The following is a 14,459-nucleotide window of genomic DNA, read 5'->3' as shown; positions in this document are numbered from 1 at the left end:
CAAGAAGTGAAGATCGAAGATCGACTATTCCACCTGCCAGCACCTCTCCCCCACAGTGTGTATGTGTGTTGTGTTGTGTTGTGTTGTGTGTGTGTGTGTGTGTGTGTGTATGAGAGAGAGGGAGGGAAGGAGGAAGGGAGGGAGGGGGGAGGGAGGGAGGGAGGGAGGGAGGGAAGTTGGAAAGAGGAAGAGATGGGGGAGGGAGAGGGAGAGGGGAGAGGGACTCATTCTAATTCCTAAATCTGAAACAACTCCAGCCTAGAAGATGGCTCTAGGGCAGGCTGTTAGGCACTGAGAACCTGCCTGAGGAGGCGCAGTGTCAAGGCAACCCCACACGGTCTCGCTTTTCTGTGGATCCTGGAGTTGGCTTAGAAGTACGTTAGATCTGAGGGCATGTGGCTCCCAAGACATTGGGGTAAGAGTGCAGGACCCAGGTGAGGCTGCACCCAGCATACATGCATTTGAAACCGGATGAATCGTGTAAGAATACACTAACTGCAGTGCTGGTTGAGAACTGAGTTCTCGGGTCTGAGGGTGGATGGGAAGCTGGCCAGTGTGCAAGGCTCTCCAGATCACAGCATCCAGAGGCTCAAGGCCTTTCTGGCGCCTGACTGCAGAGAGGGTGGAACCCTTGAGACAACAGCCTCAAGCCATCAACTTTCAGACAGAAATCACTTCACAACACCACCCTTCCAGTGGTCAGCAGCCTTGCTTCCTTCACCATCAGGAGCCACAGTGAGGACAAAGGCAGATGATCTCAGAACCACAAGCTTTATTAGCTGAAAGCTCTTCTCATGAACCCAGTCGGCTGGGACTGGATGTTCCTGGATGGGCAGCCCTAGTCCTTCGCTAGGAAATGAGAAAGGGGAACAAAAAGAAAGAGAGTATTAGGTGGTGGAGTGTCTGAAGTAAAACCCCTGACAGAGTTGAAGGCGAGGTTCTATTTTAAAACTTCTTTCATAGACACTTTGATCAGTAAACATCAGAACACAATGATCATGAGCACATACTGCATTCACTTCTTCACTCATCCATCCATCCATTCCAGAAAGACTGCACACATGCCTGTGTGGGCTGCTGTTTGCTGTACTTCTCACTAGTGAAACAGCACTGAAAAAGGAATAGTGTGTCTACTGAGGACAGGTGTGAGAGAATGGAACTTTTCATGTTCTTCGGGCAGGAACTACAGCTGCTTGTGGAAGCTGTAACTCTTGGTCACACCTTTGTCTTTATTCTTCAAAAGAAGACAGTCTGGACATTCCCAACCCCTAGTTACCCAGAGCTTTCAGTGCAAACAACTGAGGGGCACTACCTCCAGGTTTCGTCTGGCCTTCCGAAGGACTTGGTGGGTGATGACCACTGAGGAGAAAGCAAAGAAGGGAGCAATTAGAGCCATACACCTCAGAAGAGTAGAATGAAAACAAAACCAGTGAGGGGGAAGCCTGGGCCCAGACAACTGGACAACTTCAACAGACCCATGCTTGAACACATGACCCTCTGGTAGTGCTATTTTGGAGAGTGTCCTGCTTTTAAAGAAATCTGTGGCAAAAGGCAACATTGAGAAGGGTTTATGTTAGCTCACAATTCTAGGTTACAGTCCATCACTGTAGATGTCAAGGCAGCAGGAGCTTGAAACAGCTGGTCACATCACATGCACCGTCAAGAGCAGAGAAGCACATTTTCTCTACTCCTCCCAGTTCAGAATCCCCTGCCCAACTAGGGACTGGCCGAGCTTTAGGGGCTTTAGTAAGACAGCCCCTACAGACATGTCCACATGCCAACTCAATGTAGACAATCACCTATTGAGACTCCTCCCAGGTGATTTTTAGATTATGTAACATTCAACTTAGAGATGATCAGCATAGAGGCTTAAGAAACCTCTGGGACTGTGACCTAGCTAGCAGAAGTGGGCTGCTGGTGCCAACACTTGAAAGGATATGCACTCTGGCTCTAGCGAACACTTGATTTCTGATCCACCGAGAAAGAAATGAGCTATGAGCTTCCACTACCCAGACTGTGCTGCTTCTGTATACCTTCCTCACCATAATGGACCATATTCCACCAAACCATGAGCCAAAAGGAATCCTTCCTCCCTTATATTGCTTCTCTTAGGCATGCTGTCACAGCATTGAGTAAACAACACAACAGCCCTGAGCCATCGAGACAAGAGAAGTATGAAAGCCTCACTGTCCCTTTTCAACTCCCAGTGCCAAATAACATTATCTGGGAGGGTGGGCCATGGACAACACTTCTTCAAGTTCTCACAGGGACCCAAAGGGAAGAGCATGAATGCTAGCTATGTTTCAGAGGCAATGCCAGGCTCTGACTGGCCACATGGATCACCTTCTATAGATTGGGAAGGATGATGGTGCTGGGCAGTGGAGAGGGCAGGATCTGACAGTTCCTGGCTTCCTCTGGTGTCCTGGGCCCACACTTGGAGGGAAGTCCTGCCAAAGCATAATTTTACACAGCCTTTCTTCAAGCATGCTTCTGGTATCTGGGAGAACAAACTCAGGGCATTTTTGTTCCCTCCTGCCCTTCAGCTGGTGGAACAGCTCAGCATGGTTCCCCAGCCAAGCTGTGTTCTGTCTAAACAGGAGTGGGGTGAAGGGATGAATTCAGAGGCCCCTGCTCACTGACACTTGAGCTATGTCAGAATTTGAGAACAGGAGTGTTTACCACCCGGAGCAACCTTGCACAAAGGTAGTTTCTTCCATAGTCCCGTCTTGTCTAACAAAGACTAAAACAGTGTCAGGTTTCTGAGCCAGATTAGGAATCTAGAGGCAGAACTTGTGATGATGAGAGGACTGCCATGAGTTTGAAGCCAGCTTGGACTCGAAAGAAAAAATAAGAATCCACTCTAACTAGGACCTGGTGAGGGCAGAGGAATACCCCGTGCCTCAGCATCCAGCTCTCCTTGGCTCATGCTTGGAGAGAGTCTCTGTGACTCACCCCAGCACATGGCCCACTGCTCACCTACTCAGAATAACTGTTCTGTGGTTGTCTGGAGGAAATTTTTTTGTTTTACAAAAAAAAAAAAAAAAAAAAAAAAAAAAAACATCCATCTGGATACAGAGAGGTCAACAGACATAGTGAGCTTCATTTCTGTCTGAGTAAAAAGAATCTCATAGGTGTTCTCTGCTCTGTCTCCACCCTACCCCTGCCTTCAGGGTTCACAGTGTGCCCTAGGAAGCCCAATATACCAGACCCAGCATACAGTTCAGTTCTGGTGTAGATAGAATTTGTGAATCTTTCTGGCACAGACCATCACTGTCTCAAGATCCACCAAGGGGCCTGTGACCCAGAAAAGGTTGTCATGACATGGAAGTTAAAAATAATCTTAAAAGATCACTGGATGTACCCAGTGAGTCAAGCTTAGCATAAGTGCTAAGGATCCCTGGCCCAGGTTTTGAAGTCTCTCTTACATCTAAACAGATACATCACCCATGTTCTAACATTCAGAAATTCCTGCTGTGATGAGAAGACAAGGTTCAGAGTGGTAAAGAATACATCCCAAATCAGACTGACCTGAGTGCAGAGACAAGGCACACACATGGGCTACCTAACTCAGTCCAAGGTCCTCCCACCCTTCCAGAGACTGAAAAGGAAAATGCTCACTGGCCAGAGGACATGTACTGACTCACTGAAGACCTCAACCCTTAACTTGGCAAAGGAGGACCTGAGGCACAGAAGCAAAGTGGGAAGTGCCAGGTCATGAGACTCGTGAGTGGTAGGGTCCCAGGTTCCCATGTCTCATCCTTTCCCTGCTCACTCCTGCAGATTCTTAGAGGAGGCAGTGTCAGACCAACCACTGAGGGGCAATCCTGCATCTTTCTCATCCCCATAGCCATGTGGAGAAGGGGGGTAGAGGACACTATGTCAATTGTCACTCTGTCACTTTAAAACCAGGAACAGAGAGTTGGCAGGTTGGAGGGCTTAGGGATATCCAGGGACTTAGCTCAATGGAACAAGAGGCAGGACCAGGCATAGAGGTATCACAGGCCAGACCCATGCCTAGGGCAAGATCCTCACCCTGTCCTCGGTCAAGCCAGCTCCAAACAGGCCTATCAGAAACTGATGGCAACACTGAACAATTTCCATGAGCAGCATTATGTCTAAATGACTGAAAATGGGGACAACCAGCATCTGTGGGACACCTGTTCTGTCCCCGACATTGGTAGGACCACTCTCCAAATTCTACAGATGCAATTGTAATCATTACCCTGGCCACTGTGGCCAGCTGTGCTTAAAATTGCTGTCTCTGTTTAGAGAGGAGGAACCTAAAACTCAAGAGTCAGAGCCACTTAATGCATGTCACACACGAGGGTAAACCTGAGACCTGAGCACATTCCCAGTCTTACACACTAACCCAGGATTCGGCACGGCATGGTTCTGGTTTTCTCATTTGCCACAGTAGGGTCACCACCTGAGCTGAATTCTGCTGGCTCTTAAAATTGCTCATCTGAAACCAGAATAAGCAGTAGGAGGCTTATGGCTGTTCGGGAGGGAACCTGTGCCAGAGTCTATTGCCTGGACTCAGGCTGTGTGAAGCTCCACCTCTTACTCTGCCTTGAGCAAGCCCACAACTATCACTGTCACCTACATCTCTAAAGGCTCCTCTTTTCCACAGGTGACATAAGTCTCTAAGCCAAATCAACGATATCCTGTCTGTTGGGCAGTCATCTGTCTTTCAAGTCTATCCTTCCTCCACAGCCCTGAATGCTGGAGGAACTGTCATAGATCTTCAAAGCCGCTGATATCACAAATAAACCACAGCAAATCCTGCTATTCCTCCTTGAGCCCAGCCACAAGCTCTCTGTTCCATTTTCCCTTTGTTAAGGCTTGGACGCCCATATTTGAACACTCAATTTCCAACTCATGGGACTATTTGGAGAGGTTGTAAGGTAAGACCTGGCTGATGTGACTGGGCCACTGGGACCAGGCCTTGGGGATGATAGGTTGGTCCCTCTAATCTTTGTCTGCGTTTTGTCTGTCACATGATGTGACTAGCTACCTTCATGCTACTATTCCCACATGCAGGAACTAATCCTACTACTATGTCCACACCATGGTGACTTCATTCCCTCTAAACTGTGAACCAAAACAAACCTAACCTTCCTTAAGTTGCTTCGGTCATGGACTATATCACAGGACAAGAAAACTAATACACTGTTGCTCAAGTGAAAGCCTTGACATGTTTTTTAGCATCCCTGGAACACTGACTGTGCTCTTGCTTATGGAGGTAGGTATGCCAAGGAATTCAGTTCCTGATCTTTTGCTGTCTGAGTGACATCCACCAGGGCCAATCAGATTTAATCTTGGACCAAAGTCTCATGCCACCTTCATGCTGTCCCAGGCAGGCCCTGAGTTGATAACCCTGAAGCTTTATGCCACCACCCCCATCCCAGATCCCTCAGGAAGTTCAGGGTCCTTGATGACAGAAACTACCATTCCTCTATCCTCAGAGTCCGTGAAAAGGACACAGGACAGGAGCCCAGGACCAGGCCATAACCGAATTTCATTCATTTGCAGTTCAAACCCTTACTAATCTCATAGCCTTTTTCAGAAGGTTCCCAGAGGGCAACTAATGAGACCATCTACTTAGCAATAATCTATGCCCTATGCTTCTAAGAAATGCTGCTGAGAGAGCAGCCCTGAGCTGTGGTAGTGGACAAAGGAAGGTACAGTTGGTGATACTCCTAAGACAGGCAATCTGACAGGTTGAGAGCATGGGCAAAGCCAGGACTGAGCTGTTGGAGAGCCTGGTGGAAGCTGCTTGTCTCCACACACTGGTGAGGAGTGCCGCAGGTTTGAACACAAGGCACACAGTGGTTAAAAGTCTCTGATGTGGCTTGGTTAGAGCCAGCACTGACCTTAAGCGGTCTTCCTTCTCCGCTGAAGCCCATGGTAGGAGCACCATGCAGAGCTTTCACCAAAGCATGCCAGGTTATCCTCAGCAGAAGGGAGCCACCTTCATCTACCCTGGAGGTTTCTTGCAAGAGGCTCTGGTCTCTGGTCTCTCTGTCTCAGCCTTGCATAGCTTTTATGTCATCAGCAAGATCATTTTGGGTTCTCACACACAAAGCCTACTCCTCCTTTTCATCCTTCAGGTCCTGTCCCAGACCACCATTCCTTCTTCCAGATGACACTGTCTATTCCTTTCAGAATCATCTCAGGGGGTCCTTCCTCTAGGACACCCACCATGCTCTCATAACGCTCAATCTGTCACCCTAAGAGAGGATATTCCTGGCAGAACTGACTGTGTAGTTCAAAAAGGGTGAAGCAGGAAGAGAAACCCTCAAGAAGGTGGCATGATCTCAGAAGCCTGGACTGTGAAGAGTGTAAGCCATGGCTGCACTGACCAGAGGCAGGCAATGCTCAGCTGTGGCAGCCACCCCTTCCTCTACTCACACTGATCACAGATGACTTTCTCCTGATGCTTTTTCTGCTGCAGAAGTTTTGCAGTGTTCTGCAGCTTCTTTTCTTGTTCAAACAACTTTTTGTGTAGTTTGGTGATCTCTGCCTTCATTTCTCCAATCTAAAGAAAGAAGTATTAGAAAAATATAACATAAAAACACTAGATTATACAGAAAGAACTAAAAGTAATATTAAAAGATGCTCAACTTCACCAGCAAAATATCTGAATGAGTTAGAAGCCCCCTTTTGAACATTGCATTAGCAAAACTGGACAGTATCCAGGGTGAGTAGGAAAACTGTCAGGACTGTCGTAGCGCTTGGGATGTTTGTAGCCCAGTGAGAATGCAAAATTTCCCAAATTGTAAATGCATGTATCTCTCGGACCTTGATGTTCTGTACTATAGCATCTACCCCCAGGAATAATCTCATCAGCACAAGATGATGTCTTTCTCCATGGGCACTCACCTTAGCTCTGCCTGTGGCAAGAACAACAAACTGAGTTGTTTCACATTAATCTGAATAAATAAATTGTGGTACTTACATTGAAAAACAGAATTGTGCAGCTATTAAAAAGCATGCTGTAGAGATTTATTGATTTCAAAAGATGAATATAATTAGTGAAAGAAAGAGCCCAAATCAACAGACTGAATGCTATATTTGAGGCACTTCTGTTTCATAAAAGGAAAACACAGATACCTACAGCTATAAACATATATTGATGTGGTAACCAAACATTAATGATGAGTTTTAAATTTTATATTTCTTTTTTGTTACCAGAAGTCATAATGCTGATTCAATTTTTTTTTCTAATGCTTTAATCTTAACAATATTCAGCAAGTACGGACCAATTTTGTTTTGTTTTGTTTTGTTTCTCATAGTGGAGTGTAGATGCCAAATCCACCATCCTGTGACAGGGCACAGCAGAGACTTCCTGAACTGGCCCCAGAACTATGGACACCCTTTTCTCTCGGCTACCAAGAAGGGACACAGGAAGTTGGCAGTTTGTTTACAAACTTGTTTATGGCATTTGTGCCTTCAATAAATAAATAACAGAATCTAATTACATATTAAGTTGACCTGTGAGCCACATATTTGGACAGAAAGCTGGCTGTATGGAAACTAACATATGCTTTATGGGAGACCAGATAAAGGCAAGTCACTGCAAAACACTTTGCTGGCAAATTAGGTGTGGGCGAGACAACTGTAAAAGATGTAGGAGGAACAGTGTATAAGAATTCTATATTCAGATTGCTCTGCAAGTGCCTTAAGTTTCTTCTTCATCTTAAAGAAACAGAAATTGGTAGTGTCAGAAATACATTATGGATGTGGTTTGTGAAAGAAAGATGAGGAACTCAATCAGCAGACCCACATTCAAAGAAAAGGCCTGGCCCCACATCAAAAGAAGAGCAAATGAATGTACATTTATCTGTTTTAAGTTAAACTAAAATGTTTAAGGTTTGTATCGTTTTTGTTTTTTTTTTGTTTTTTTTTTTTTTGATTCCCCACCTCAACTTTTAAGATTAACCAATCATGTCAGGTACAAAGTCTTCAGTGCTTCCTCAAAAGGACCCTAATTTCATCATTAGGTTTGCTTTGGTTCTCTAGTACAAGTCAGGAGCCATGAATACTCATGATTTCACAGGTCACACATCCTAGGACAAAGCCACCCTACAGTTCTGCATCTGTGACACTGAAATATAAACCCCTGGCTCATCTTTCACACTGTAGTGAAGTGAGATTCAAAGGACATGATGGAAACCTGGAAGGCAGTATTGGGGAAAGATGGGCCTTTCCTAGCTTGCCTGGTTCATCACTTTGCTCTTTCTATAGTAAGCTCAGCATAGAGCTCACATAGGAAGGAGTAATTTTGCAGTTAAAATGATGTTTCAGGGCTTTATTGATAGTTACAATTCATGTTTGTAAAAATGAACAGCCTCTATCTATCTATCTATCTATCTATCTATCTATCTTGATATGGCATTAAGAATTAATGTTAGTATTTCCAAGGGATATGACTTCAGGCTGTCTAAAAAGTATTGTGTGTGTGTATGTGTGTGTGTTTGTACACACATATGTGTGTGTTATACATACTCATGTGTGTACGTGCACATGTGCTTTTACCTGTGTGAACATACATGCAGAGGCCAGAGAACAGCACTGGGTGTTTTTTTTTGCAGTGTTCTCCATCTTATTTTTTGAGGCAAGGTTATCTCACTGGCCCTGAAGCTCACTGATGAAGCTTAGGTAGTCACTGATTTCTGCCACTACCCCGTCCCGTTATGGTGAGGTCACAGATGTACACTTTCAGGCCCAGAATTGACAAGGGTGCTCCGGTCCTCATGCTTCTAACAGTACTTTACCATCTGAGCCATCTCCCTGGCCCTATTCATATATTCTTTAAAGGTATAATGCTGATTTAACAATTCAACTAACACTACCTCCCTACTGGGAGCTTAGGAAGAAATGTCATGGTAGATGGCAGCAATGACTCCAACCAGCAAAGAGCTTCTCCTCTCTTCTCTCTGAATACCAGTACCTATTGAAGAGCAGGTGTCAGTATCCAGCTTGCAGGCCATTGCTTACTAGCTCTCGCCTAATACTGTGTATCTTCAAGTTAGCACTTACAGCAAGGAAATTTAAATATTTATGTCTGCTGTTCAACTGGAGTTAGATCTTCCTGTTTATCTTATGACGAAAGTATACTACTGAGACAGCAAGATTCTAGAGCCTGGCTCTGCCACTTCCTGGCCACACAATTCTGAGGCAAGTCATGTTGGCTCCTACTCCAGCTAACAGTGAGGCTTTTGAATGATTTCAGCCCTAGGAAATGACCTTACTATTACACATTGTACACATGTATTGGAACATTACAGCATGTCCCATAAAAATGTATAATTGTGTCAATTAAATATCAAATATGTTAATCTTTGAAAATATGAATATGACACCTTGACCTAATTGTTCAAATATATATTCCATTTGTGAATTTTTAAGAAAAAAGAAAACTACCTAAGTCCCTGAGGCCACAACAAGGGATAAGATTTTAGTGTAAGCAGAGTATGTGCCACCAAGTAGTCACTTAGGACCAACAAACAGAACTGAAAGACACCCCTCCCAGAGGCCACACATGCCATCAGTGCTCCACCTGCCTGCTGGAGTAGATTATTCTTTTCCTGGTTATCCCCTTCCTTTTTATGATGAACATCTCAAATACCTATAAAAGGCAACAGAATTGGATAGGAATATCCAGGAACCCACTCAGAACCAATGACTATCAATTCAAGGCCATACTGGTTTAGCCTCCCTCCAAAATTATTTTGAAACTGACCACGTCATTTCATTTATAAAATATTTTAGTATACATCACTTAAAAAGTTTTTTGAACCTGTAACAGCATTAGCACACCTAGAAAGTGAAGATAACTCCTGAGTCCCTTTGAACATGACTAATCTGAAGACATAAAACCCCAAATACCAGTCTTTTAAAGCAATTTTATTAAAAATGCTCAATCTATAAAAAGTCTATCAAATTCTGAAAAATAACCAAAGTCAGACTTTTTTTTTTTTTAAATATAATCCATTCAACTCAGCATCCAAACAAGAACTACATTGTTAAAAGCTACTTTCTTTGAGAATCTGTGGTTCTCAAAGTTCCTGGGAGTTGACAGATAGCCCAAGCTGGTAGAACTGAGGCCCTGACAGCTGCACTTCTCAAAAACTTCCAGGGTATGCTCTGGTGTAGGTCCAGGATCCACCTCCTTCTTCCCCACTAGGATATGTTCTAAGCTCATCTTATGTTTCTGCCCAGACCTGAAACAAGCCATTTCCAATAGGAGCCCTGGCCCGAGCCCTGGCCCAACCCCTGGAAAGAGGTCATTAGAATCAGCCTTAGGATATCTAGTGTGCTTGCAGCTCTGAATCCAATTATTTCTATAGCCTTTTATATGGAATGATTCAGTCAATTTTTACAACAGAAAATGCATCGTGAGTTCATTTTTATGTTTGTAATTCAAAATTAGGATTATATGATTTTCATTTCTCTGATTTCATATTTATTCTTCTTTCAGTAAAACTCTCAGTTCCTAATGAAATTATGCATTGTTTATCTTATATCACAAATGCAGGCACCTGCTCCAAAGCTCCTAAGCTAAGGTTAAGCCTCAGGCCCCACATGGTGGAAGGAGTGAACTGACTTCTCTATGTTGTCCTTTGACTTCCACATGCATGTCAGTGCACAAGCATGTGCCCATACATAAAAAATAAATAAATGTAAAGAATTTACAGTTATCTTACAACAGGAATGTATCAGAATCTTAACATTAGTGTTTGCGAACAAAACTGTTGAAAACTTTGTGCTTTGGGGGAAACCTGTGTGGTGTATCACTGCTCCCATGGCTATGTCCCCAGCGATACACAGTATGACTGGCTGATTTCCCACTGCTGTGAACTTTTAGGCATTGCTCCTTCACCCTCATTTTGATTAATTCTATTTATAATTATATAAAGTTTAATGTGGCTGCAAGGTCAAATCTATAAAACAGTGTTGATTTAAAAAATGGTCTTCTACCCTTGACGCTCCAAGCTAGCCCCTCACAATCCCAGAAGTCTCCTGTTTTAAGAATATGTCTACATTTGGTAACCCTTCATATACGTTTCTCAGATAAACTGATGTACACTTTCCAGAGCAAGGGGCTGAAGGGGGAGGTGAATTAAATATAAAGGTAAATAAACAGCACAGAGAAAAGAGGAGGCTGTCAAGTACCTAGGCTTGCTGCTATAAACTCAGAAGTTTGCTTTACACACACCAAGCAAAAGGTGCCACATGAAGAACAGGCGGGGAAAAAAAAATGTGCCCAGAGGCAACTCCTACCACCCAGGAGTCCCTGTACACAAGCAACCACATTGGTGCATTTCTGAGGTCTTCCTCAGCTCTGAAATTCTACAACATTGACATGAAGATAATCAATTACCCAAGACACCTTTAGGAAGAAGGGCGAGTCGTCACAAAGACTGACAGTCCCAAGACTGATTTGTAAGTGGAAGAGTATCAAGAGGGCTACAAATTGTGTGTGTGTGTGTGTGTGTGTGTGTGTGTGTGTGTGTGTATGTTCGTGTCTTTGTGTGTGCATGTACTAGACACAAACTAGATTCTGTCTACTTAGCAAACATCTGCTTCTGTCTAAGGGCAAAAACATTACACTGATGGTAAATTGTTTAGCTCAGACATGTTAACTTTAAAATAATTTAAAGGAGGCACTGATTTTGGAGAGTGGAAAGAAATTATTCATTCATCCATCTAGTCATTCATTCATTAAAAAATATGAACAAACCAGACACAGCCCCTGAAGGAAAACAGAGAGAAAGGCATTAAGCAAACAAATATATAATTACCAAGTTTTATAAGGGCTTTGATAAAATAGAAGATGATGTTATGGCAGAGTGATCAAGGAGCCCTCTCTATTTATGTAACATGTAAGACTTGAGGATGAGAGGCAGCTAGCAGAGACGTACAGGACATAGATAACAGGGAGACTGTGTCATGTAAGAGTCTGTGGCTTAAGAAAAAGAAGAGGCTAGAGCTCAAGTGGTTCCATTATCACTCACCTTTCAACGAATGCTCCACCAACTAAAAGTGGCCTGGGAATGACTGCCCTATGCCACACAAATAATTATGAACATCCTTGAGCTTAGTGTATCCAAATTGCTCATTTCGACACTTGTGTCATGGGAACTTTCAGTACAAACAACCTCCTTGCCAGGTTCTGGGGGTCTGAGAGCTGCCAAAACTAAATAGGTGGTGACCTGAAATGCAAACAAACTTCCTTTCTGCCTTCCGGCTCACGTTCGGAAAACACTTATCCATCCAGTCAAATGAGGTAGGAAATATCCACTGGGCTACAAGCAGAGCTCTAACACCCTTTTGCTTCTCTGTAGGGAGGCTTGTGAATAGCCAGGGTATTGTAGAGTGTGCCAGGACATACACGAACCCCAAAAAGTCAAGACAACACTCCACCTGCCTGGCTCCTGACCTTTTACTCTCAAATAGTTAAAATAGCTTTCACTAAAATCCATATATCAGAAGATCCAGACAGAGATAGCTAAAGTGCAAAGTACTTCTAGGAATACGAACAAGCTGGTCCATAAGGACAAACTCACATGTAAAACATCAAGTCAAGAACAATCCCAGAGTTCACCTATGAATGCTTTCAAATCAGCCCCACAACCCAGGCCCTGAATCTTACTTTTCTCATGTACAAAGTGTGAACAGGATCCCACTCAATAATGGCATTCTAGGCATTAGGTAAGAACTTAGTGTGGCTCCAACACTGCTGGTACCATTCCCTCTGACACATCCTCAAGGTGGAGCACATTAGCTGTAGGCCAGTCCTAGACTGGTCAGAATGAGCCGAGATGCAGACCTCTCTGATATACTTGAGCCTCTGAGCATGTGGGATCACCTACCTGCTCACAGTGAAGGGAACACTGGCCGTCTGTGGGGACTGAGACCCTCCAGAAGAGCTTCAACAACCTTGAGGATTCTTCCAGAATCTGCTTGGCTGCATTGATGCTGGAGAGAAACTTGCTCAGAGGCACAGCGTGTGAACCCTACAAAGGATAACAAAGCTATTACATGCCACTGTGACAGGGATCCTTCACAGACAAGCACCAGAAGCCTCCGACTAGGGCTCCTGTTTCAACATGATGAGCAGAAGCTGGGGTTACGTGATACTAGTGAACTGAGAAGAGAATTTTGGTAGTAAGTTTAGCCCAGTTAGTAACCATGATTAGTAACCCATGGTAGGACCATCCAGACCACCACAGAACAAATGACAGCAACAAAGCCCAGGGCACAAGACAGACAGTTTAGTGAGGATGTATGGGCCTTTGGAACCTCTCCCTTTCAGTGCAGTAGGTACTCTCACATGGGGAGAGGTGTCAAAGGCAAGAGAAAAGAAAAAATGTGGTCCAGCGGAAGAGGGATAAAAAAGAGGAAGAGGAAACTTAAAAGCATTTCTCTTTACTATTGATAAATATAAAACTACACACCTGTTTAGATAGCAGAATGACAAAAATATGAATATTATTCAACAAAGACAAAGGTGTACCGAGACAGAAAACAGCTCTCTGGAGATAACATGTTAATAGTTATCAAGATTCCTAAAACCTTTACAACCTTGAAACTGGAAAACCCACTTTACACCTAATCAAAACACCATCAGAGATTTGTACAAAACATGACTCAGTGTAGTTGACATGCCCACAAACAGTGAGAAAGAGAATAGCCCATGCTATGTCCACAGTAGCTTATTGGCAGCCACTGAAAAGGCAAGTGCTCAAAAGGAAAAGTATTAATACCATGTATATACAAAACCCATATTTCTGATTATTTGATAAACTATGAGTGTCCCAAAAGTATGTATGTGTTTACCTTTGTATATTACACATATATACACACAAATTTAAGTGTTGACCTTTAAGCGGTATTTGAAGAGATATACTGTTTTTTATGCTTTTCTAAAACTTTCAGCTTTCAAAACAAGGATTTTTATCAGAAAAGTACAGCAATCTTATTACTGCTAATTTATTCAATATTATTTACCAAGCACCTATTCTATGCAAGGCTTAAGGAGACTAGGTACTGGTTATTTAATGTTCCATAAAAACACTATCCCTTTTTCTCAAGGAGCTTATCATCTAGTAGAAGATAAAATGCAAATTTGATTCTTAAATAGAGTAAAATGAAAAAAGCAAAGCCAAAGCAAGTGCCACAGGAAATTCAAATATCTTTGGTAAAAATCCAGAGCAACTGAGGAAGTGATTCAGCGGATGAGAAAGTGCTTGCTGAGCAAGCATGTAGATAAGAGTTTGATCAAGAATCATGTAAAAGCTGGGCAGGTGTGGCGGCCATCAATAATCCCAGCACTAAGGAGGGAGAATTATCTTGACTCTCAAACAAGCTGTCTACCTACACTAGTGATCAGTGAGGTCTGGGTTCAACTGAGAAACTCCACCTCAATAAATAATGCAGACAGCAATGAGACT

The 14,459-nt window shown here is 43.4% G+C and overlaps 1 protein-coding gene across 4 annotated transcripts in view; it reads right to left on the bottom strand.

Annotated features, from left to right (window-relative positions):
- Nucleotides 1-752: 752 nt before the first annotated feature.
- The window catches only part of Cdk5rap2 (CDK5 regulatory subunit associated protein 2), a 178,995-nt gene continuing 165,288 nt past the window's right edge, over nt 753-14,459 (bottom strand). For all 4 annotated transcript variants that reach the window (XM_027400255.1, XM_027400258.1, XM_027400257.1 and 1 more), the window contains 4 exons: nt 12,879-13,022; nt 6,412-6,538; nt 1,313-1,359; nt 753-849 (listed from right to left, as the gene is read on the bottom strand). In XM_027400255.1, coding sequence (XP_027256056.1) covers nt 793-849; nt 1,313-1,359; nt 6,412-6,538; nt 12,879-13,022 — 375 coding nt within the window. In that variant the 3' untranslated portion in view covers nt 753-792. The remainder of the gene's footprint in view (nt 850-1,312; nt 1,360-6,411; nt 6,539-12,878; nt 13,023-14,459) is intronic.

This window comes from Cricetulus griseus, chromosome 2 (genome assembly GCF_003668045.3).
Source record: "Cricetulus griseus strain 17A/GY chromosome 2, alternate assembly CriGri-PICRH-1.0, whole genome shotgun sequence".
Taxonomy (NCBI): domain Eukaryota; kingdom Metazoa; phylum Chordata; class Mammalia; order Rodentia; family Cricetidae; genus Cricetulus; species Cricetulus griseus.
This window is presented reverse-complemented; position numbering and strand designations above follow the sequence as displayed.